The 25,987-nt window shown below is 44.6% G+C and overlaps 1 protein-coding gene across 1 annotated transcript in view; it reads left to right on the top strand.

The window, feature by feature from the left end:
• pacrg (PARK2 co-regulated) overlaps window positions 1–25,987 on the top strand; it is a 250,947-nt gene that overhangs the window by 106,959 nt on the left and 118,001 nt on the right. Inside the window, exons 3-4 of the mRNA XM_038967476.1 lie at window positions 8,497–8,668; window positions 20,180–20,329. Coding sequence (XP_038823404.1) covers window positions 8,497–8,668; window positions 20,180–20,329 — 322 coding nt within the window. The remainder of the gene's footprint in view (window positions 1–8,496; window positions 8,669–20,179; window positions 20,330–25,987) is intronic.

Below are 25,987 nucleotides of genomic sequence, written 5' to 3' on the forward strand. Positions count from 1 at the left end.
GATACGAATAGGCTGGAGTGCAGTCGGGAGAATGATGTTCCACAAGACCATGACAGGCAGCGCATCTCAGTACCAAGCCCATATTCCAATAGCATCTGTTTTACGCTGATACATCCTAACAAAATACAGCCTATGACTATCCTGCTAATGTGCCTTGCTGGACCTTGTGAACCATCGAAAGTTGCCCCATAACTGATCCAAATGTTTTCCTAATCAAACATGCATTCAAAACACGGGGCTTTTAAATGCTAATTCAAATGAATTTCTGGCAGAAAATCGTGTTATTTATTTATTGTTTCATTATTTAATATTCCCTTTATTTCATGTTAAAATAAAAAGCTTGAAACACACGAATGACTTGTATGCTGTTTAATGACATGAACGAATGATTGATTATATTGAAGTAGGCTAAGTTACGTTAAAACAGATAAAACAGGACGTGCTCCCACAGCTCGATGGTGGATAGATTATATAAGGCTACTACGTAAATCAAGAGCAAAATAATACTCTTGATTTGGGCTACATGATTGCATACTAAAGGTTTAAGATCAAGAGATGAGCAAACAAATAAATGAGCTACCACCTCCACTTGCCCAGCCAGAGATTACTGTAACTAACCAAATATACAGACGGAGATTCACTGAAACAAAAGCACATTGATTGATTATCACACAAGTCAGAGACTTTTGGTAGGGAGTAGGACAGGCTACTAAGCGAGTGAAGCGCAAAATCCACTTGTTAAGCTACATTACATGCTAGCAAAATGAGCTAGAATAAAGATGATCATGAGCGCTCACTTCAATTTAGCTAACATTTCCCCATAGCCTAATTGTTACCAATAATCCAAACGTATATTCAGTGAAAACAAATCAAAACCGTGCTGAAATGAACATCTAGGTGACCACACACGACCATTGTTGTCACGTCTGCTCCTGCGCCTCTCCTCCGGCGTGCGACGGCGCCAGAGTACTAACCACCGGTCCTGGGATTCATCATTACGCACACCTGGCACTCATCATTACGCGCACCTGTCAGTCATTATGATTCACACCTGGACACCATTACCTTCATCATTTCCTCCCCTTATTATGTCACTCTCCCAGGTTCACTCACCAGTTGGTATTGTTCTTGTGTATCGGTGTACTGCCTTATGTTAGTGTCGTGTTCTTGGTTTTGTTGTTTTATTAAAACGTTTCACCTGCACCTGCTTCCGACTCACCGCCCCATCATTACAATTGTTTTAAATTAGTATTACAGTTGGATATGACTTTCGGAGTTTCAGTATAAGCAAGAATTACATGCATTCAATTGCATTAGCCTACTTAATATCAAATATTTTCATTGTTCAGTTGATCATAACTAAGGTGAGTTTTCGGCTCTCTGCGCTTTCTCTATGCCCGATGGCTGTTTCCTCGTCTCCTCACTCTGCTGCAGCCCGCCTCCGCCACATTGTTCTCAACACCAGTTTAAATCAATACTGTTTTCTAGAAATCTGACTTTTTTTTCGGGTACGGGCTCATTTCATTTCTGTGATGTCTGGCCTGGACTCAGGCTTCAGCACACCGGTCTTGGGTCGAACCGGGTTTGAATTGTCAGGCCCGATAAACTCTAATGTGAGGACAGGGCTGAAAGGCCCTTCGTGTATGTGTACCTTAGCAGCTTATGCCTTGGCAGACGTTTGTTGTTACGATACTGTGCATGTGTATAAACTGTATGCATGTTTAGAGAGAGAGAGAGAGACAGGGAGAGAGGGGAATGAAAGAGAGAGGTGTCTATTGTTCACATGTGTGTCTGTGCTGTGAATGAACCTACTTGAGGCACTTTGTGATTCTTTGGCAAGGCTTGAAAAGCGATATGAGAGAGAAAGAGAGAAACCGAGAGAGAGAGAGACGCACGCACACACACACACACACACACACACACACACACACACACACACACACACACACACACACACACACACACACACAGAGTGCACTACCATGCAAAGTTTCCGCCTCTGCCTCTATAAGCTTTCTCATCATCCTGACGGTAGCAGGATTTGTGCAGGAACAGGGTCTAATGGTGACAGCCTTTCATTTACAATGGCTAATGATTAGTAACCATAATAGCAAAGTATGCCTGAAAAGGCCTATGGGACCACTGTGTACACATCAAAACAATTCAGTGTGTGTGTGTGCGCCCCTCTGTCAATGGGTGTATTCCTGCCTGAGAATAGGCTACCCTCTTGAATGTTTGGATGCATGCCTGTCTAAATATGTGTACAGGGTCTATTTGGGAGCAGAGAGTACAGTACATATGTGGGTGTGTGTTCATTTGGATTACAGGATTACAGCTGGTTCATGGTGACTACAGTAGTTGATGAATGGGGTTCTCTCAGTGTCGGTGAGGTCCCAATCTAAATGAGACCTACATGAAGCCCAGTGGCTTTCCTCTAGGGCAGGACGGAGCAAAGGCCGGCCCGGGGGCCGTATGCTCAGATCACATAAAGAATTTGCGATAGTAAAGTTTTGAAAAACGTATTTGTTATTCAAATTAAAAGCCCAATGAATACTCTCCTTTGTGTAATGATTTAACTCCCACCGCATGTGGGACATTTATTTTGAAGGCACGTATAAATAACAACTGCACGAGGACAGACTATCAGGAATCAAGGTAAGACCCAGATGCAGACACATCGAATTGACAATATTTCAACAGGGGCAGGCAATAGACAGGTCAAGGCAGGCAGGGGTCAGGAAACCAGAGGTGGAGCAACTGTATCGGACGGCAGGCAGGCTCAGGGTCAGGGTAGGCAGAGGTCAACAATCCAGAGGTGGGGCAAATGTACAGGTCGGCAGGCAGGCTCAGGGGCAGGGGCAGGCAGAGTGGTCAGGCAGACGGGCTCAGAGTCAGGACAGGCAAGGGTCAAAACCAGGAGTACGAGAAAAAGGAGAGACTGGGAAAAGCAGGAGCTGAGAACAAAAACAGAGACAGGAGACAAAGGGCTGTGAGAAATAGGTTTGACTCTGGACACATGAAAGGTGGGATGTATACGAAGGGTATGGGGCAACAGAAGACGAACAGCAGAGGGGCTAATAATCTTGGAGATGGGAAATGAAACGATAAACCGGGGGGAGAGTTTGCCGGATTCCACCCGGAGGGGCAGATCCCGGGTGGATAGCCATACCTTCTGCCCGAGACGATACCGGGGAGCCGGGGTCTGATGGCAATCTGCTTGTTGTCGATACCTGGAGGTGGTCTTGAGGAGGGCCGACCGGGCTTTCCTCCAGGTACGACGACAGCGGCGGGCAAACATCTGGGCAGAAGGTACACCGACCTCTTCCTCCTGCTCGGGGAAGAGCGGGGGCTGATACCCCAGAGAACACTCAAACGGAGATAGACCCGTGGCAGAGCAGGGAAGGGTGTTGCGGGCATACTCGACCCACACCAGCTGCTGGCTCCAGGAGGTGGGGTTGGCGGAGACCAGACAGCGCAGAGTAGTCTCAAGAACCTGGTTGGCTCGTTCCGATTGACCATTGGACTGGGAGTGGAACCCAGAGGACAGGCTGGCCGACGACCCAATGAGGGCACAGAACACCTTCCAGAACCGGGATGAGAACTGAGGCACCCGGTCGGAGACCATGTCCACGGGCAGTTCATGGATCCGGAAGACGTGCTGCAAGATCAACTAGCTGAGCTGAACCCAGATCAGAAAACAATTTTCCTGCATTGGGTTATTCATCAAGAGGTGCTCTGTAAATGTGTTCTGAAAATGAGCCATGTTGTGGAGACAGTCACTAAAGTGGTAAACTTCATAAGAGCAACATCTTTAAACCACAGACAGTTTCTCATTGTTGGAAGAGACAGAGTCGGGTTATGCAGATCTCCCCAACCACACAAACGTGAGATGGCTGAGTTTGGGGAAGATGCTTTAAAGGGTGTGGGACCTGAAATTGGAGATTGCTGAGATTTTGCAAATGAAAGGAAAATATGTGGATTTCCCTCAACTGCAAGGTATTGAATGGTTGGCTGATTTTGCCTTCACTGTGGCCCTCATGAATGAACTGAATTCCAAACTAGAAAGGAAGGGTCTTTTTGTACATCAGATGTACAGCCTTGTCAAAGCCTTCAAGGGAAAATGACTCCTCCTGACCCGCCAAGTAGAAGCCAACAATCTCACCCACCTTCCAACACTACTAGTCTGTTCCCTATCAGATGACCAGCGGGAGAAGTATACATCGCTGCTGTGTGCTTTGAACGGTGAGTTTTCTTGTCGTTTTGAGGATTTCAAAGTGTTGGAAAATGACATGCTGTTGGTTTCCTCCACCTTCAATGTGGATAACGCTACCACTGACCTGCAAATTGAGCTTATCGATCTTCAGTCTGATGCTGTGATTGGAGAACTATTCAAAACAATGTCACTGACGAGGTTTATGCATCTCTCGATGAACAAAACTTTTCCAAAGATTAGGAGTCATGCTCAGAAGATGTTTGTACTGTTTGCGTCAACCTATGTATGTGAACAGACATTTTCAGTGATGAAATATAACAAGTGAAGGCACAGATCATCTCTTAAGGCCGCAGGATGTGATTTACAGTAGATATATCTGTCACACAGTCATACACATGATGTATAATCCTGTAATATGATTCTGGCCTGCGATGGCAAAAATATATTTTAATGTGGCCCTCCTTGGAAAATAATTGCCCAGGCCTGCTCTAGGGAGATGGCCTGGCACACACACACACACACACACACACACACACACACACACACACACACACACACACACACACACACACACACACACACACACACACACACACACACACACACACACACACCTTGGTCAGTGTCCTCCTCATTGCTCTGAAGTGGCCAACAGAAATGATCACCAACAAGCTCTCACAGAATTAGATGTTTAACCACATTCTTCAAACTTTAAATTTAGAAGTGGCTCAAAGTCAAATTTCAAAGTGTTTTTGCTGCTCCTGCTGATCTGTATCGTTACATAAAAACATTTTCGAGGTTAAGGGTTAAGTTTAGGCACTCATTCCAAATGGTTAAGATAAGGGTTAAGGTCTGGGATAAGGTTAACACCCCAAATAAAAAACAACAGTGTCCACGACTGTGATCGAGAGCACAACCTTCTGATCCAGAGTCATGGGATTACCCAAATGAGTCATTTGTTATGGAATTATGCCCATCCACCACCCCCGTCCACAACGCCCTAGCAAAACCCAAGCCTATTTAATGGTAATAGTGCTCACTGTTGCCACTAGTGGCCGGTTTTGAAGGCATTTCCCCATGTCTTCAAGATAGACGTCCAGTTTCGACATCAATCTTGAACGACCTGCCTGATTACCACAGAAACAGGCTGGGCTGGGACCCACACCACACTCTATGCACCCGGCTACCCAACACATGCACACAAATAGACACACACACCCCACTCTCCCCTGTGTACTTGGTACGCTGGCCCATAGTTAGCCTATGCATGCTGCCAATCCAGCCTAGAGTATAGAAATAGACTTCCATCAGCCACCCATTGACTTACAGGGTATAACACGTTCTATGAATTCTATTTCTATGGGCTGAAGGCCCCAGAGACTCGGGGTTTGTCCCGAAATGGCACCCTGTTCCCTACATAGTGCCCTGGCGCCTGGTCAAAAGTAACACATTAGACTAGCCTACATGGTGAATAGGGTGCTATTTTAGACGCAGACTCAGTCAAGGGTTTTAATGAGTAAGCCTTTGCTAACTGCTCAGCTGCCGTGTCTCTGCCTCTTTCCACACTGACCAGAGGAGATGTGTGGGCCTCTCTTTGTCGCGGCCCGGCTAATTGCTGCTCAACAACGTCTCTTGCTGTCCCGTCTCATCGATAAAGGCCCTCCGTAGGGAAACCTGGAGGCACCTAAAGACAAACAAACCTGAACGGCCAATCGATAAGAGTGAATTTGAGCGTTACCGGTCAGCCAAAGGCTCCGTACGTGTGTGTGTTTTGTGTGTGGGGTGGGGTCGGGGGGGTTTGTGTGTGTGCATGCGTGTGTGTCTGTGTGTGTAATTCTCCACTGCTTCCTGTGTTCTCCTATGGGATCTTTACCCATCACTACTCCACTCTGAGCTGTTGTCTGCCTCTGCATTTTGATGCGATTTTGATTAGGCCCTTATCACAGATCTCAGAACAGGCTTCACACAGCTATAATTCTGAATCCCCTTGACTTGTATGCCATAGATAGATTATCTTAATATGTTTTTCATATTGAGGCCATAAACTATCAAAATGAAGAAAGTCGCACACTCCATGTATAAACTCCCAGCAATTGAATGGGTATTTACCTAATAAATTGCTGGGAGTTTACACATGGAGTGTTCGACTTTCTTTATTTTGATAGTTTATAGTTTCGCCGTTAGTCAGCACCTCCACCCAAACAATTTTTTCTGGGTGTGCACCAGCTCATGTTTTTTAATTTCATATTGAGGCCACCAGTTGCCTATAAAGGTTCATATTTAAAGCTGGAATCCATACTTGGGGAAACTGCCAACAAGCTCTAACAGTCTCACTGCAGAATTAGACGTTTATCCACGTTTCTGCCAACATCACATTTTTTAAGTTGTTTCAAACATCAAATTCAGAAGGTTAATAAGGGTTAAGGTTTTTGACATGTTATAACCATGTTAAAACATTATGTTTAAGCACTCATTCAGAATGGTTAAGGTAAGGGATAAGATGTGTCCACCACTGGGATCGAACACCCGTAACCCGTAACGCGTCAAACACAAGTATACATCCTTTTACGATATTATAACAACAAAGAAGGTACTTAAAACAGCTGACACTGTTTTCTTTTCACCGGACATCATTGAAAGTCATTGCATGCGCAATAGACGAACAGTGTACTGTATTTTTTTTCCCTCTCCTCGCCATTCTGAATGCTCCTCTCCTCCATTTCATCAACAAAAGAAAAACAATAACAAATGCACTGGGGGTGAACAGTGGCGCTGTTTCACCGTAAGTGGATTTCAGCTTAAAAATAGAATTTTTTTATACACTTTTAAAAACAAATATCAGATATCGGACCATTTTCTAATCCACTGACTATGACATTGTCTGCTGCAGCCTATATGGCCACTCTGTATCTCTGCTTGAAGTGTTTTCTCTGGTCTTATGTGACTCTTCCTGCCACAGTGTCATCTCTCCCCCCACTCTCTCCCGGCGCATATTTGCTTTTGTTCTTGTCTCCCTGCCCGCCTAGCTGACTCACAATGATGATCTTGACCAAGCTGGAAAAGGTCAAGGTTAGCCAACAAATTGCCTCAAAGCAATCAGCCCTATCGGTCTCTCTGCTAACACACCATTTGCTCTCTCTCTCTCTCTCTCTCTCTCTCTCTCTCTCTCTCTCTCTCTGTTTACCCACGCGACTCGTGTCAGGGGGTCTGCCCACTTTGAAGTCGCACCTCTAAAGTGGGGGCTCTGCGAGAGCCGGGGACATCAAAGCAACCGTGGTCCACGTGGTGGTGACATTTCGGCGGCAGCGTGACCCAGTGGGGTGTAGCAGGGATTGGGACGATGTGGCTCAGCTGTCCTTTAAGACCCCTGGCTGCTCCAGGTCTGTGGGGTGTTTGCCTCTACTCTACACAGGATTGGCTTTCATTACATGAAACAGGATCCCCCCCTTACCCCTCGGCCAACAACAGAGCCACCACAGTGCTCTGGAGTTCATACAATCTACTGTAACCAGACCTTCTGTGGACACACATGTGCTTCAAACACACACACAAACACACGCACATGGTCGCGGGCGCCCGTACACACGCACGCACACACGTTAAACACACAGACACAGAGACAGACAGACAGACAGACACACACACACACAGACTCGCACACACAAAGGGAAAGTGTGTGAAAGGGTAGCTAGGGGTGCCCTTGTCACCTGGCCTTTCTTGTCAAGTTTGGTGCGAGTTCATCACAACACAAGTCATTCTGCTGCTAAGCCTACTTCAATACATTGTAACATACCCAATATCAAAGCATGTAATCCACACAGGTTCAGTAGCTGAAGGAATGTTTTTATGTGTGTAGGCTGGTGTAGCTGTTTTGGGGAGTATAGGCTTAAACAGCGTTACAGACAGGTGTTATTAATGTGTCGGCCCACAGGATACCACATGTAGGGGTGTCACGATCTCCCCAACAGCTGTCTTCAGCTGTGGCTGGTATTATAAACACCTTCTAAAGCCAGGCTCGGTTAGAAGGCTTGGCCCTGGATATTGTGTGAGTCCAAGGACAAACAAAACGAAAGGGCATAAGATGAGGAAAGACCACGACTGTGTTCTATTACAACGTAGAGGATGAACTAGGGGAGATCCCCTTGTGTTGGTTCACTCACATTCAGTCCCTGGTGACCGTGTAGTTGTGTGTGCAGAGCCGTTTCAAACATTTCCAGGAATGAACATGTTTCCAGGAAGCCATCTGGTTGATGGAAATGTGTGTGCGTGTGCGTGTGCCTCAGGTGGAGATCGAGAAGCTCGACTACCACCACTACCTCCCTTTGTTCTTCGACGGGCTGTCTGAGACGGCGCACCCCTATGAGTTCTTCGCCCGCCAGGGGGCCCACGACATGCTCGAGCACAGGGGCACCAAGATCCTGCCCGTCATCCCCCAGCTCATCATCCCCATCAAAAGTGAGTGGCTAAACGTTATTGAAATGTCACATAAAACACTGCCATAACGTTATTACAGCACAAATACTACTGTTGACGCAACCACAACACTTATCATCATCCTTGTCAAGAGTGAGTGGCCCCAAACATGACAGAAACATCACAGGAACAGTGTCACAACATTATCAGACCATAAACACGACTCTTTCATACAACCACAACCCTCTCACAGCAAATCTAGGCCAAATCTCCTATAACAAGATTATAAAGAGATCATTTACTAACGTGTGGCCAGTAACCACAAACCAGAATGACATGGCTTGACAATGGATAAATCCCCAATGCCCTATTCTTCAGCCACTAGTTGTTGCCATCCACACAGTGAGGACCTCAGTGAAAAGCTCACATATGGCCCCTTGCATCTTCCAGACCTATTATTATTAGAGAGCAGGGCTAACTGTTCTTGTTTTGCTGTTAGTGGATGAGACCCAGTCATAAGGCAAGGTTGCTAAGCTCCCATGAATATGGGGACACGCTACATTTAAATGTGCTTTGCCTCCGGCAGGACAGCACCTCATTGGTTTGGTAACGTCTGCTTCCAACTCACACCCTCAAACAGGCAGATCCCCTGAACGCAGCTCACTTTCCAGCCCACTTTCCAGCTCACACTCTCAAACACGTGATCCCCTAAACGCAGCTCACTCTCCAGATGCCAATCACCTGAATTCTAACCACCTGTTCACACACCTGCATGTCATTATCACACACTATTTACTTCAGTTCTTTGCACCCCATCACTGTGAGGTATTGTTTGTTTTGTGACACACGTCTTTCGGAGCTCTGTTTTTCCCGTGATTTAATCCTCCCTTGGATGATAGTTTTTTCCTGCCTCACTAACGACGCCTTTTGCCTATTCCCTGCCTGTACTTTAGCCTATCGGATTTCCTGTTATCTACCTATTGCCTGACCTTCCGGACTACGTTACTAGCCTTTTCCCTGTCTGTACTGTTGCCCTTTTGGACCCCCTGTGTATGACCTTCTGCCTGCCCCTGGACCGAGCTACCTGCCTCCTCCTGTGGTCCTTTGCAATAAACACCCGCTGCGCCCTGCGCTTGCAACCAGCACTCTGTCTCCCCTCGTGTTCATTGCAGGTTTGTCCTGAAATCACACGCACAGTTGGCAGGCCGCAGGCTAGTTGGTCACCCCGTCCAGGGGTGAGCGGGGACTAGCAAAAATAGCTTCAACATTTAGACAGGGATGAAACGACGAACACACAGGCTTCTAAGTTGTTATATGTAGAAAAGTATACGATGTATGATTCAGTATGCTCGCATGCTCTCACTCTCTCACATACACACACAAACATACGCTAACTTTCCACACAGTGAGAGGGTTTGTTTTGCACTGGAGCCAACTAAGTGTCAGTTTCAAAGTGAGAGATTTTAAGTGGCGCCCAGTAAGTGAGTTTGAGCAGTTGGCCGCGTGTGTGTGTGTGTGTGTGTGTGTGTGTGTGTGTGTGTGTGTGTGTGTGTGTGTGTGTGTGTGCTCAGTGTTTCAGCGCCTGCTGAGGCAGAGGGGTGGAACGACCAACATGAGGCAGGGCCGCTGGAGACATGAAGACATGCTGACAGGTTGACCCTGGCAATAGAGTACACACACACTCACACACTCACACACACACACTGCTTACTGAGTCGCAACAGAGGACGGACAGAGCATGGCCCAGTGCACATCATAACACCAAGACACAACGGTGTGTGTGTGTGTACATGTGTTTTGGTTTTTGTGTGTGACTTTTTGTTGTTTACTTGATTTACACTAGAATTCCCATTTTTCAATTTATTCACATAGTTTGTTTAATTTACCAATTGATTTCATTTGAGAAAGTCTGATTGCTGTCTGGTCATGCGTTCAGCTGTTTCACAACACTCTAAAACCAAATGGCTGCATATCGATATATGATTTTTAGACTCCCGACAACTCATAAATGTGATTAATGTGTTTTATAAATAAAAGACAGCTGACATTGTGTTTTTGACCGAGACGATTATTGCTTTGATGCCTCGTTTTCAAAATTTGTCCATGGTGGTACTAGGCCTATACTGCCTAGATCTGTACCCTCTCATACGCGTGCTCACACACACACACACACACACACACACACACACACACACACACACACACACACACTCATACCCAAGTCCACGTAGCCACTATGTCCACTCATGCATACTGACTCCCTCATATAGTAGCTACAAATTCCTAAGACCCAAAGGTGAACCACTCCTTATGAAAACGCACATCTAGCTGTGATAATGGAATTTTAAATGGCCTGCTTGTTATTAGCTTCTTGGTTTATTAAAATCAGGCCCATTTTGGTGTGCCGTGCGTCAAACCCGCCGGCCCATGTCTGTGTTGCAGATTAATTACTTTTCAATAGAACTCCAAGGAAGGAGGGACAAATAAGTGCAGGCTGCAATCTGAAAGGCAGAAAGTTTTCTCTGACTGACGTTAATATAGAAGCCTCCATCTGGCTGGCGCCGGCGGGGTGTTATCTTGCGACTGGCTAAATCACGTTGTTGGACTCTGAATTTTGATGATCATGAGTCATGACTTCGGGTCACCCGATGAGAATACGCAATGGGCTGTGCCGTCGTCATAGACCTTTACTCTGAAACTGAACTCAGGTCAATGTGGAGTGTGCTCGCCTCCTTGCACCCACCTGTCACAGAGGCTACATTAGGCTAGAACAGGGATCCCCAAAAGGGTTTCCCAAACTTGGGGGGGCCAAATCACCTTGGTCCGCAAGATTTCTTAGCAAAATAATACCTAGTCAGTTGTACCACAATGCATTCAACTGAAATGTGTCATACACATTTAACCCAACCCCTCTGAGTCAGAGAGGTGTGGATGGCTGCCTTAATCGACATCCACGTCTTCGGCACCCGTGGAACAGTGGGTTAACTGCCTTGCTCAGGGGCAGAACGACAGATTTTTACTTTGTCAGCTCAAGGGATTTGATCCAGCAACCTTTCGGTTACTGGCTCAACTCTCCTACCAACCAGGCTACCTGCCGCCAATTGTGGATTAAATTGATTAAATTGAGATTTCTTGTCACTGGCCTACACATAATACATTCCTTAATGTCAAAGTAGAATTACGTTTTTCAAATTCTTTACAAATTAACAAAATATTTAAAGCTGAAATGTCTTGAGTCAATAAGTATTCAATCCCTTTGTTATGGCAAGCCTAAATAAGTTCAGGAGTAAAAATGTGCTTAACAAGTCACATAATAAGTTGCCTGGACTCACTCTGTGTGCAATAATAGTGTTTAACATGATTTTTGAATGACTACCTCATCTCTGTACCCCACACATACAATTATCTGTAAGGTCCCTCAGTCGAGCAGTGAATTTCAAACACAGATTCAACCACAAAGATCAGGGGGATTTTCCAATGCCTCGCAAAAAAGGGCACATATTGGTATATATATATATATATATATATATATATATATATATATATATATAATAAAGAGACATTGAATATCCCTTTGGCATGGTGAAGTTATTAATTACACTTTGGATGGTGTATCAATACACCCAGTCACTACAAAGATACAGGCATCCTTTCTAAATGAGTTGCCGGAGAGGAAGGAAATCACTCAGAGATTTCACAATGAGGCCAAAGGTGACTTTAAAACAGTTATAGAGTTTAATGGCTGTGATAGGAGAAAACTGAGGATGGATCAACAACATTGTAGTTACTCCACAATACTAACCTAATTAACAGAGTAAAAAGATGTAACGTATGTTGTTTGAAGGATTGGACCAAGGTGCAGCGTGGAAGGCGTTCATCATTTTTATTAATGTGAACCAGCAACAAAATAATAAAGAGTAACAAAACAAAACGTACAGCTTTGAAGGGCTAACAAGCAACAATACAAAATCAAGATCCCACAAACAACAGGTGGGAAAGGCTGCCTAAATATGATCCCCAATCAGAGACAACGAAAGACAGCTGCCTCTGATTGGGAACCATACCAGGCCAACATAGAAATATACAAACTAGAGTACCCACCCTAGTCACACCCTGACCTAACCAAAATAGAGAATAAAAAGGTCAGGGCGTGACAAAAGAAGGAAGCCTGTACAGAATAAAAATATTCCAAAACATGCATCCGGTTTGCAACAAGGCACTAAAGTAACACTACAAAGAAATTGGCAAAGCAATTAACTTTTTGTCCTGAATGCAAAGTGTTATGTTTGGTGAAAATACAATTCAACACATTACTGAGTAAGACTCCATACTGTCAAGCATAGTGGTGGCTGCATCATGTTATGGGTTTGCTTGTAATTGTTAAGGACTGAAGAGTTTTTCAGGATAAAACATCTACTGAATGGAGCTAAGCACAGGCAAACTCCTAGAGGAGAACCTGGTTCAGTCTGCTTTCCACCAGAAACTGGGAGATGAATTCCCCTTTCAGCAGGACAATAACCTAAAACACAAGGCCAAATCTACACTGGAGTTGCTTACCAAGAAGACAGTGAATGTTGTGGCCGAGTTAAGTTTTGACTTAAATATACTTGTAAATCTATGGCAAGACCTGAAAAAGGTTGTCTAGCAATGATCAACAATCAATTTTACAGAGCTTGACGATTTTTGAAAAGAATAATGGGAAAATGTTGCACAATTCAGGTGTGCAAAGCTCATAGAAACCCAGAAATACTTACATCTGTAATTGCTGCCAAAGGTGATTCAAACATGTCTTGACTCATGGGCTACTTATCAAATCAAGATATATTAGAATTTTCCTCCACTTTGACATTAGAGAATTTTGTGTAGATTGTTGACAAAAATGACAATTAAATTAATTTTAATCCCACTTTGTAACACAACAAAATGTGGAAAAGTCTAGGGGTGTGAATACTTTATGAAGGCACTATATATGTGATTGTAAACAAATGTAAGCAAGGTATGAAATTATTCTGTTTTAGTTAATATATTATATTTGTTTGGGCTTCTTGCGGACAATTTCCCTTCTACAAATTATTAGTAATTATATTTTTAGCCCCCTGACCATCCGCTCAGGAAAAAAACAGCCCACAGCTGAATCTAGTTGATAATGGGGTAGAATGATTGAGAAAAGGTTGAGTGTTATGATGTGAATTTTGAGGTGTTGCTTTTGAAACCTTGAAAGGCCTCAATCATGGCACAGGAGGGATTCTTTTTAGCACTTTGAGCCAAGATTTTCATGTAAAATAACCCAGATAAACTTTAACGTTGTCATTCCAACACTACCTTTTTCAATCGGAGGAAATAAATTATGAGAAAATTATACTGATATGCTGTCATAAGCATTTCCTACCCTCTTTAAATAAGGTACAGAATTCTCAGCCACGTCTCCATTGAGCCTCCACAGATTGGCGTAACATTTGTTCTCTCTACGAGACCAAAATTCAATTTTCATTACGAGGAGATCCCCGGCTTAGGCAAGAGAACATTTTGCAGTGATCTGAAAAGTATATTTATATTACAACAAACTCGATTGACTAAAATCTTCAAAATGCCACTCACCTGTGACATTTGGGGGAGATGAGAATACAAGGCTGCGCTTCATTTTTTGGGGAACGGAATATCTAATCGACGCGGCTTGAATAGATGATTACTTTATTCATATCCGATGTGATGCGGATTGTACCAAACGTTAATACATCCGACTCAGATTCTCCCCCTTTTGTGAGAGGCGAGAGCCTGGATGAATAATTGAACAGTCCCACGGTCCAAATGTCACAGCTAGGGAAAATTGTTTGCACTTGTGGTAATTAGAATTTCATTATTTGTTATGTGCGTTTGAAATCCCTGTCAGTCCAGATTCAACCTTATTACCGTGATGGCAGATAGCTCTCCCCATGTGTGAAGGAACAGGAGAAAGATCCTATAATGGATACACTCATACCACATTGTCTGTAACACTAATACACGCACAGTCACACGCGCATGCGCGGAAACGCACCCAAAAAAAACACATGCACACCCACATTGAATGGAATGTATAAAATATGAAGGCTTGGAAATGAAAGATGATAGGACCATCCATTCTTCATGTTCACATCCTGTCACACAGAGCATGTGTATAAATGACACCCCTGGGTTTGACGACACAATGTCCCTGTAATGGAAGGTTAGTGGTGTGTGTATGAGTGTGTCACCGGTGCGTGTGGATTACGCATTCTCTGTCTCTGACTGAGAGTGGGTTTGACATGAATATCACGTGTTTGTGATTGTGTGCATGCCTGCGTGTGCGCGTGCCTGCGTGTGTGTGCGTGCACGTGTGCGTTTTTCGCGTGCCTGCGTGTGTGTGCGTGCAAGTGTGCGTTTTTTCGCGTGCATGCGAATGTGTGTGTGTGCATCACCTCTCCATAGCTGTTTTCCCCCTCTCATGTCAACCTGTCAGGCCTGTCTCGGTGCAGTGCAGTATGGCTGGAAGGAAGGCTGTGTCTGCGCGTGTGTGTGTGTGTGACAGCCATGCATTTGAATATGAGCTGTTTTAACACTCAGGCCACAGGTGACACCGCATGCCGCTCCCTAAGTGTACTAACTGTCATACTACCCATTTTATGGTTCCTGACCCCCCCCCCCCTCCTCTCTCCCTCGCTCCCCTCCTTCGCCTGCTAACATAATTCATTCTCGCCCTCTATGTCAGACATGTGTTTTCCCTCAGATAGCTTAGCTTCTCCCTTTTATTATTCAAGATTTGTTTTTGCATGAATAGTTGTAACTCCTTTTAGTTCTGTTTATGACATTATCCACTTAAGGGGACTAAGAGCTATTGGGACTGTCCTATAGCTGCTTCAGAGGCTTTGAAGAGAAATGTTTTAACGGTTAGATTGTGTTTATCTTGGTTTTAAATGGGCAATCTGCAGTTGCTACATCAATTTTAGGACTTACAAAATAATGATATACAGTGCATTTGGAAAGTATTCAGACCCCTTGAATTTTACAACATTTTGTTACGTTGCAGCCTTATTCTAAAATGGATTCAATTGTTTTTTCCCCCTCATCAATCTACACACAATACCCCATAATGACAAAGCAAAAACAGTTTTTTATCACATTTAAATAAGTGTTCAGTAGCTTCACTCAGTACTTTGTTGAACCATGTTTGGCAGCGACTACACCTTTGAGTCAGCTTGGGTATGACGCTACAAGCTTGACATACCTGTATTTGGGCAGTTTCTCCCATTCTTCTCTGCAGATCCTCTCAAGCTCTGTCAGGCTGGATAGGAAGTGTCGCTGTACAGCTATTTTCAGGTCTCTCCAGAGATGGTCTATCTGGTTCAAGTCCGGGCTCCGGCTGGCCACTCAAGGACATTCCGAGACTTGTCCCGAAGCCACTCTTGAGTTTTCTTGGCTGTGTACTTAGGGTCGTTGTCCTGTTGGAAGGAGAATCTTTGCCCAGTCTGAGGTCCTGAGCACTCTGGGGCAGGTTTTCATCAAGGATCTCTCTGTACTTTGCTCTGTTCACCTTTCCTTTGATCCTGACTAGTCTCCCAGTCCCTGCCACTGAAAAACATCCCCACAGCATGATGCTGCCACCACCATAATTCACCGTAGGGATGATGCCAGGTTTCGTCCGGACGTGACGCTTGGCATTCAGGACAAAGAGTTCAATCTTGGTTTCATCAGGCCAGCGAATCTTGTTTCTCATTGTCTGAGAGTCTTTAGGTGCCTTTTGGCAAACTCCAAGGCTGTCATGTGCCTTTTACTGAGGAATTGCTTCCGTCTGGTCACTCTACCATAATAGTCTGATTGGTGGAGTGCTGCAGAGATGGTTGTCCTTCTGGAAGGTTCTCCCATTTCCACAGAGGGACTCTGGAGCTCTGTCAGAGTGACTGTCGGGTTCTTGGTCACCTCCCTGACCAAGAATGATGGCCACTGTGTTCTTGGGAACCTTCAATGCTACAGACATTTTTGGGTACCCTTCCCCAGATCTGTGCCTCGACACAATCCTTTCTTGGAGCTCTACGGACAATTCCTTCGATCTCATGGCTTATATAGATAGGTGTGTGCCTTTCCAAATCAAGTCCAATCAATTGAATATACAACAGGTGAACTCCAATCAAGTTGTAGAAACATCTCAAGGATGATCAATAGAAACAGGATGCACCTGAGCTCAATTTCGAGTCTCATAGCAAAGGGTCTGAATACTTTTTTATTTGTAATAAATGTGCCCATAAAATATAAACCTGTTTTTGCTTTGTCATTATGGGGTAGTCATGAAGATTTTTTTTTTTTCATCCATTTTAAAATAAGGCTGAAACATAACAAAATGTTGAAAAAGTTAAGGGGTCTGAATACTTTCCAGATGCACTGTATACCAGTTGGTTCCTGAATAACTTAAATTGCCCCTTTAAAGGCCCAGTGCAGTCAAAAACGTGATTTGTGTGTGTTTTATATGTATTTACACAATATGAGGTTTAGGGATGTAACGATTCATCGATCTGCATCGGCCCCCGATTTAAATGTTTAAGATACGACTGCACCGATCCGCGGACCCCAAACCGATCCAAATGTAGCATGCATCAGTCAGAAAATCGATTAAAACATTACGAATCACGGATTCACCCCCCCAAAAATGATCATATTACTTTCTTTCTACCTTACGAAAATACCTCATATTTTGTGACAACTGATGTCGACTTTCGGTGTCGAACTAAAAGCATGTAACTGTGTTGACAGTCATTGATCTACAAGTCCTGTTGCATGCCGAACCCATCCGAACCATCCCTAGGGAATATCAGTAGCCTAGTCAAACTGCACACTGTGCCCAGGTTCGCCTGTTGACCAATGCCAGTTAGACGGCCTGTTCCTGATATTCCACATCTGCATTAAAATGGCTCATTTGGTAGGTTGTTATCATTGCGCTGCTCAACAATTGTATTTTACCGGAGTAAAAGTAAGCTACCGGAGACAACTCTCATCTCTTTATACCTGCTGAACGGGGCTTACAATAGATTTCATTTGGATTGTTCAGGCTCACCATCAGCAACAGTTTGGATAGTTTCGCTTTAACCAATTGGTGTATATGGTCATTTTTAGATTTACAGGGTAAAGTTAATGTTTTCATAACGATGAATCACTTGTGCGAGGCGCACTGCATGGCTAAAGTGGGAGGAGAAAAGAAGGTCACTAAACTTCCAAACGGTCAAAAAATGTGCTTTACACTGAGTGTACAAAACATTAAGAACACCTTCCTAATATTGAGTTGCACCCTTATTTGCCTTCAGAACAGCCTCAATTTGTCTGGGCATGGACTCTTCAAGGTGTCGAAAGCGTTCCACAGGGATGCTGTCCCATGTTGACTCTAATGCTTCCCACAGTTGTGTCAAGTTGGCTGGATGTCCTTTGGGTGATGGACCATTCTTGATACACACAGGAAACTATTGAGCGTGAGAAACCCAGCAGCGATGCAGTTCTTAACACACTCAAACTGGTGCGCCAGGCACCTACTACCATACCCCGTTCAAGGGCACTTAAATATTTTGTCTTGCCCGTTCACCCTCTGAATGGCACACATATACAGTCCATGTCTCAATTGTCTCAAGACTTAAAAATCCTTCTTTAACCTGTCTCCTCCCCTTCATCTACACTGATTGAAGTGGATTTAACAGGTGCCCGTCTATGTCATGGAAAGGTTTATACACTCAGTGTACACTTGGCTATGTCATAGTTAATTTGTAAACGATACATTTTGATACTAGCTCAAAAAACTGAATCTGCAACAATTACAAGTTAATTAGTGGGTGATGCATATTTCAGAACCAAAGTGGGGGGACAAAAAGCAGTCTACTTTGCCCCCCCCACACCCCCCTAATCTGATAGTGGTAGTGGGGTGGTAGATGCCTAGTCTCCCTTATTGCTCAGATCAGGTGCCTACATAGTATACACCATAGACATGCACACATACAAAGTATACCACACACACACACACACACACACACACACACACACACACACACACACACACACACACACACACACACACACACACACACACACACACACACACACACACACACACACACTTACACACACTTACACACACAGAAGTTGCCTCAGACAGATCCAGCTCAGAGAGGCCCAGCTTTTGAGCTCCATCAGCAAGCGATTTTAAGAATGGAGAATGAATTTGTTCATGCAACTAATGTTAGTGCATCGAATCGAATCGTATCGCATCGAAACGAATCGCATCTAATCGTTTCAAACTAAAACGTATCGTTCATGCATCATATCATAACCCATGTATCAAGATACATATCAAATCCTCTTGAAAGGGAAAGATGCACATCCCTAATGAGGTTGGAATAATAGCTACATTCTTGCTTGAGAAATTGCTCTTTGCTGAGAAGCATTTTTTTTCTTGTTGACCATTTTTATTGAGAACAATCACAGTAAGGTACTTATTTAATTGTTACCCAGAAATGATTTGATATGGATAAAAAGGGCTGCATTGGACCTTCAAAGCAACACTTTCTTATTGTAATGAGCCATCTAAACAACAACAGCAGGGGTCTGTGGAAGTCTATTGCTTTGTTAGAGTCCAAGATTAAGGGATGGTTCAAAAAGAGGAAAACATATGTAAGGAGTCACCTGAGAAGTGCCACACACACCTCTCTTCCCACCCATCTGCCCACTAACACCCACACACACACATTCACACAGAGACGCGCACGCACACGCAGCGACATACTGTGCATGCATGTATGTACACACACTCACACTCACACACACACACACACACACACACACACACACACACACACACACACACACACACACACTCACACTCACACACACACACACACACACACACGCTAGTAATCCTTAGTTACAAATCACAGATGTTTTCCTCTCTTCCGTCTCCTTTCTTCTCCCTCTTCTGTTCCCCCTATCAGCGGGAGATGGAGTTAAGTGCAGCTGTCGGCCAAATTGCCCGTGATTGTCTCTCACTTATTCCTTCCTGTCTCTGTGGTGCCCTTTTGAAATCTCTGATTGCAGCCAGTCATTTCAAGTCAAAGGCTGGCACCAAAAACCATTGATTTCAGTGGTGGTAGTGTGAATGCCGCGTGACCTCATTCTGTCTTTTCTGCTAAATGTGCTAAATGTTCACAATAGGGGGGCTGAATCGTTAATTCTCAATCACACACCACCCTAGGGAAAGCCTCTATGAAAACAAGCACACACACACACAACCCCCTCTCCCAGACCTGTAACCCCTGACCTCTATCCTGTGTGCACTCCATAGAAATAGAATCACTAGATGAGCCATCGCCATTCAAATCAATGTATAGGTCTGGGTGGACGGCGGCCATATTGAATGTACCAATACCTATGATAATGAACTCATTCTATTTCTATGGTGCCCATAACCATGTAAATCAATGTATGAGTCAATGGCGGCCATATTGAGTGTACCCATAACAATAATAACATTCTATTTCTTTGGTGCCCTTCCTCTCTGTCTCACAGATGCCTTGAACACGCGGAACAGGCAAGTGATCTGTTCCACGCTGAAGGTGCTGCAGCACCTGGTGGTGTCTGGAGAAATGGTGGGAGAGGCCCTGGTACCCTACTACAGACAGATCCTGCCCATCCTCAACATCTTCAAGAACTTGAACAGTGAGTCACTTACATTATAGATCTAGCCTATACTGTGTGTCTGGCAGTATGTGTATTGTGGTGAATTTGAGGGGTAGTGGGAGTGGGATTTAAACGCGCGACCCTGCAACAGCTACGCTACCTAATCCATTACGCCATCACCAAAAATGCTGAACCACTTGGTGAGGTTGCTGGTGTTGTGCTACGGATGCTACGGTATGTTTGTGAGTGCTAGCTTACTGTAGTGAAAGTGCAGAGTCCGTACAGTATGTAGCCTATGTCTTTGACTGATGGCCACAGCGATACTGTTCATGTTTACTAGGCTATATGGTGAAAGGACAGTTTGAATGGCGGATGTGGTATCTTTAATTTATATTTTTACATTTTTTAGGGGGTAGATCAGCTTTACTATTGCAGATAGATTGTAGCTTCCATCAATGTAATTGTCTGTATCGTTTCCAATCCCCCATATATTTTTGTAAATATATACAGTACCATTCAAAAGTTTGGACACACCCACTCATTCGAGGGTTTTTCTTTATTTTTACTATTTTCTACATTGTAGAATAATAGTGAAGACATCAAAACTATGATATAACACATATGGAATCATGTAGTAACCAAAAAAGTGTTAAACAAAGGCAAAGGGTGGCTACTTTGAAGAATCTCTTCAAAGTATATTGATTTGTTTATGGGCGAGCTCCCGCTCCCATCCATTTCCAGGAATCAAAGGCTTGATGTTAGAGAGATGCCACTATTAACATGTTAATAGACTTTTTTTTTTTTGTGTGTGCATGCATGTTTGTGTGCTCACTATTATTCGCTATAAAAGCTTATTTTTGTCCATACATCCCCTGAATGTCCCATATCCCATCAAGGTTGACCTTGAATCATGCTCATCCCCTTTCATCTAACTAGATGCATCACTTTTCCTTTTCCCATCAATGTATTGGCTTTAGACTAGAGGACAACCAACATCCTTCTGATCCCCAAGCCTCCACCCCTATCCTACGTGACACACAGCGTCTCCAGATTGGCATTCGATAGGCAGGGCTCTTTGTGTGGCGCTGTCAAGCCTCAAAGCGCCGACACGGCCCCATTCACAGCCGGACGGTGAGAGACAGACAGACAGCTCGACTCAGACAATCCCCAAAACGGCAGTCATTCACCGGCATCAGTGGAATGTGAAAGAAGAGTGGCATTGTGAATCAATCACTTAAACACAGGGCTTAAACAGGGCCTGAACACAGGGCTTTGGTCTATTAATCAATATCCAATTTGAATCTCTTGTCTCTTTAATTTGGTTACATTATCTCGTTGCCATTTTAGCATCGGGGGAGGAGAGAAAAAAAGGAGAGACGGGGAGAAAAAGATAGAAAGAAAGACAAAAGGGAGGATAGAAAATGGTGTCTTATTAGCACTGGGCCCTTATGCAAATCTCCTCTGTAAATTAGCTGTCAAATCAATCCCTAAACCGTTTTGGAGCGGGTGTATTTCGGGCGCAGCGGTTGGGCTGGCGAGCCCCACTAGGAATAGTTTATCTCTGCCTGATAGCTGCCCTGCTGCCTGGGTTGGCTGCTGCCTGGGTTGTCTGCTGCCTCGATCTGGTCTGGTCTGGCATTCATTATTCCATCCCCATCCCCCTATCTGGCTCGGCTGGTCCCTGCTCCTCCTGCTCCCTGCCCAGCCCGCTGGCTGGCTGCTGGGGTCTGACCTCTAACAGGGGGCCAGTGCTGAGGCAGAGTACACACACTGGCAACCAGGCCTCGAATTTCCCGGCGGCATCGATGACCATGCTCGTGGATGCCCCCTTGTGTGGCCGTAATGCCCCATAAAAAAATGCCTTGCGGCCACGGTGGCCATTATGCCCTTGGGCTGAATATAATAATTATAATTCCCTTCTCCCGGCTGCCACTTGCCATGTTCCCGAAGACACCTCTCATTCACATGGCTCTCTCAGATATCTCAATTCTTATTTACCAATGCCCGTCACGTGATCGGGTCCGTCTCAGGCATCGCAGCTACGAAGTACAAGTGAAGACAGACACATCAGGATTCTTAGCGAATTCCGAGGCATCTATATTCTATTGGTCAGCTTGTCGTTATGTGCCAGAAATAAATATTCGAAACAGACTCTGGGACCGCTGTGAGACAATAGATTGAAATTCATACAACCACTGTACATGAAACAAACATTTAAAAGCAATGAGACTGATGCAACAGATCAGAACGTTTAGCTTTAAAATGTTGATGATCTATTGCTTCTTCACATTATAAGCGCAGTAAAGATCACACGGCAGTAAAGTTCACACGGCAGTAAAGTTCACACGCAAATGGTCTAAAATGCAATTAGCTGGAAAACACCCTTCTCAAAAGCCCACTGCAATTGCGAGCGGTTTCATTTGACAGAGATTCAAATATCCTTTAGAAATGTAGAAAGAGGGAAGATCTAAATATGCAACTACTGTAGCATGTGTTGCTAATATGACTAGATTTGTGCTGGACAACGGCTGCTGGACAATGAAAGAAAGTTATTTGAAAACCAATAGAACATGAGAGAAATAGCCTACTGGTTTCAATGGCATTTTGTGTAGGCCAGTGACAACAAATCTCAATTGAATCCATTTTAAATTCAGGCTGTAACACAACGAAATGTCGAAAAAGTTAAGGGGTGTTTATAAAACAGTCAATCACGGACTACAAAAGGAAAACCAGCCCCGTCGCGGACCATGATGTCTTGCTCACAGACAAACTAAACAACTTCTTTGCTCGCTTTGAGGACAATGCAGTGCCACTGACACGGCACGCTACCAAAACCTGCTGGCTCTCCTTCACTGCAGCCAACGTGAGTAAAACATTTAAACGTGTTAACCCTCGCAAGGCTGCCGGCCCAGACGGCATCTCCAGCCGCGTCCTCAGAGCATGCGCAGACCAGCTGGCTGGTGTGTTTACGGACATAATCAAACCTTATCCCAGTCTGCTGTTCCCACATGCTTCAAGAGGGCCACCATTGTTCCTGTTCCCAAGAAAGTGAAGGTAACTGAGCTAAATGACTATCGCCCCGTAGCACTCACTTCCGTCATCATGAAGTGCTTTGAGAGACTAGTCAAGGATCACATCACCTCCACCCTACCGGACACCCTAGACCCACTCCAATTTGCTTACCGCCCCAATAGGTCCACAGACGACGCATTCACAATCACAGTGCACACTGCCCTAACCCATCTGGACAAGAGGAATACCTATGTGAGAATGCTGTTCATCGACTACAGCTCAGCATTTAACCCCATATAGTACCCTCCAAACTCGTCATTAAGCTCGAGACCCTGGGCCTCGACCCCGCCCTGTGCGACTGGGTCCTGGACTTCCTGACGGGCCGCCCCCAGGTGGTGAGGGTAGGTAACAACATCTCCACCCCGCTGATCCTCAACACTGGGGCCCCACAAGGGTGCGTTCTCAGCCCTCTCCTGTACTCCCTGTTCACCCATGACTGCGTGGCCATGCACGCCTCCAACTCAATCATCACGTTTGCAGACGACACTACAGTGGTAGGCTTGATTACCAACAACGACGAGACGGCCTACAGGGAGGAGGTGAGGGCCCTCGGAGTGTGGTGTCAGGAAAATAACCTCACACTCAATGTCAACAAAACAAAGGAGATGATCGTGGACTTCAGGAAACAGCAGAGGGAGCAGCCCCCTATCCACATTGACGGGACAGTAGTGGAGAAGGTGGGAAGTTTTAAGTTCCTCGGCGTACACATCACGGAAAAACTGATTTGGTCCACCCAGACAGACAGCGTGGTGAAGAGAGGCCTCAGGAGGCTGAAGAAATTCAGCTTGTCACCAAAAGCACTCACAAACTTTTACAGATGCACAATCGAGAGCATCCTGTCGGGCTGTATCACCGCATGGTACGGCAACTGCTCCGCCCACAACCGTAAGGCTCTCCAGAGGGTAGTGAGGTCTGCACAACGCATCACGTTGGGGGGGGGGGGACCGAGAGACTGAAAAACAGCTTCTATCTCAAGGCCATCAGACTGTTAAACAGCCATCACTAACATTGAGTGGCTGCTGCCAACATACTGACTCATCTCTAGCCACTTTAATAATGAAAAATGTATGTAATAAATGTATCACTAGCCACTTTAACAATGCCGCTTTATATAATGTTTACATACCCTACATTACTCATCTCATATGTATATACTGTACTCTATACCATCTACTGCATCTTGCCTATGCCGCACGGCCATCGCTCATTCATTCCTTTACACTTGTGTGTATAAGGTAGTTGTGAAATTGTTAGGTTAGATTACTTGTTAGATATTACTGCATGGTCGGAACTAGATGCACAAGCATTTCGCTACACTCGCATTAAAATCTGCTAACGCCGGTCACATGTGTATGTGACAAATAACATTTGATTTGATTTGATTTAAAAGAATTCCTTCGACATTCCAATGTTCGAAGTTTGGCTTATCTACTTCGAAACAAGGTAAGACATGCCCCATAGTCAATTGTGCTCCCTCTCCGGCCTCTAGGTCACCAGGCTGCTCGTTATGGTGCACAACTGTCACCATTGTTACGCGCATATGCGCATAATGACACTCACCTGGACTCCATCACCTCCTTGATTACCTGCCCTATATATGTCACTCCCTTTGGTTCCTTCCCCAGGTGTCATTGTATCTGTTCCAGTGTCATGTCTGTGCGTTGTTTGTGTTTCTTGTTTTGTATTTAGTTGCGTTTATTTATTAAAACGCTCACTCCCTGAACTTGCTTTCCGACTCTCAGCGCACACGTTACACCCATGAAATGACAATTACGGTTAAACGGTTTCAAAATGTTGACTGCCTCCACTCAGATTGCACGGTGTGTGATGTCGCGGTGCACAACTGGCACTGGCCTTTCTCTCCTAACGAACAGTACCTCAAGTATGTCAACAGAATCAAGCCTTTAGACATTAATATTAATTACCCCACATTATATTTGTCAAACATTACTGGCGTTCAAATCAATTCAAATTTTATTGGTCACATACACGTGTTTAGCAGATGTTATTGTGGGTGTAGCGAAATGCTTGCATTAAGCCTAGATATATGTAATTTAAAGTTTGGCTACATCTTCTGGTTTCTCTCTCACGTTAGCATTGGTGTGGACATGTGAGGCTATTAGCCAATACACAGATACTGTATCACCTACATATGACTGGCAAATTATTGATTTACATTTACATACACTTATGTTTCTCTTAACAGAATGGCTAGTGTTTTTTGGTTTTCAAATGAATTTAATTGGCTATTTTGGTTAATGGCCTCGGTGCCCTAGCAGATTGGGCGCCTCTTGAAGTCCACATGGTCTTGCCCCTAAAATCTCGAAATTCCAGGCTTGCTGGCAACCCATTAACGCTTGTCATAGGGCTCCGTTTTAGGTAAATCCAGGTAGCGTCCCAAATGGTACCCTATTCCCTTTATAGTGCACTACTTTTGACCTGGGACAATAGGGATCTGGTCAAAAGTAGTGCACTATATACAGTAGGCAATAGGGTGCCATTTGGGACGCAGTCAAACACTCGGATTTGACCAGATCAACACAGAATATTGCTTCCACTCTATTAGAAAAACAAGTGCAGGCTTTAACCTATCAAGGTGGTGATGAGCACTTGATGGGTTGTATG

Source organism: Salvelinus namaycush, chromosome 28 (genome assembly GCF_016432855.1).
Source record: "Salvelinus namaycush isolate Seneca chromosome 28, SaNama_1.0, whole genome shotgun sequence".
In the NCBI taxonomy this organism is placed as follows: Eukaryota; Metazoa; Chordata; class Actinopteri; order Salmoniformes; family Salmonidae; genus Salvelinus; species Salvelinus namaycush.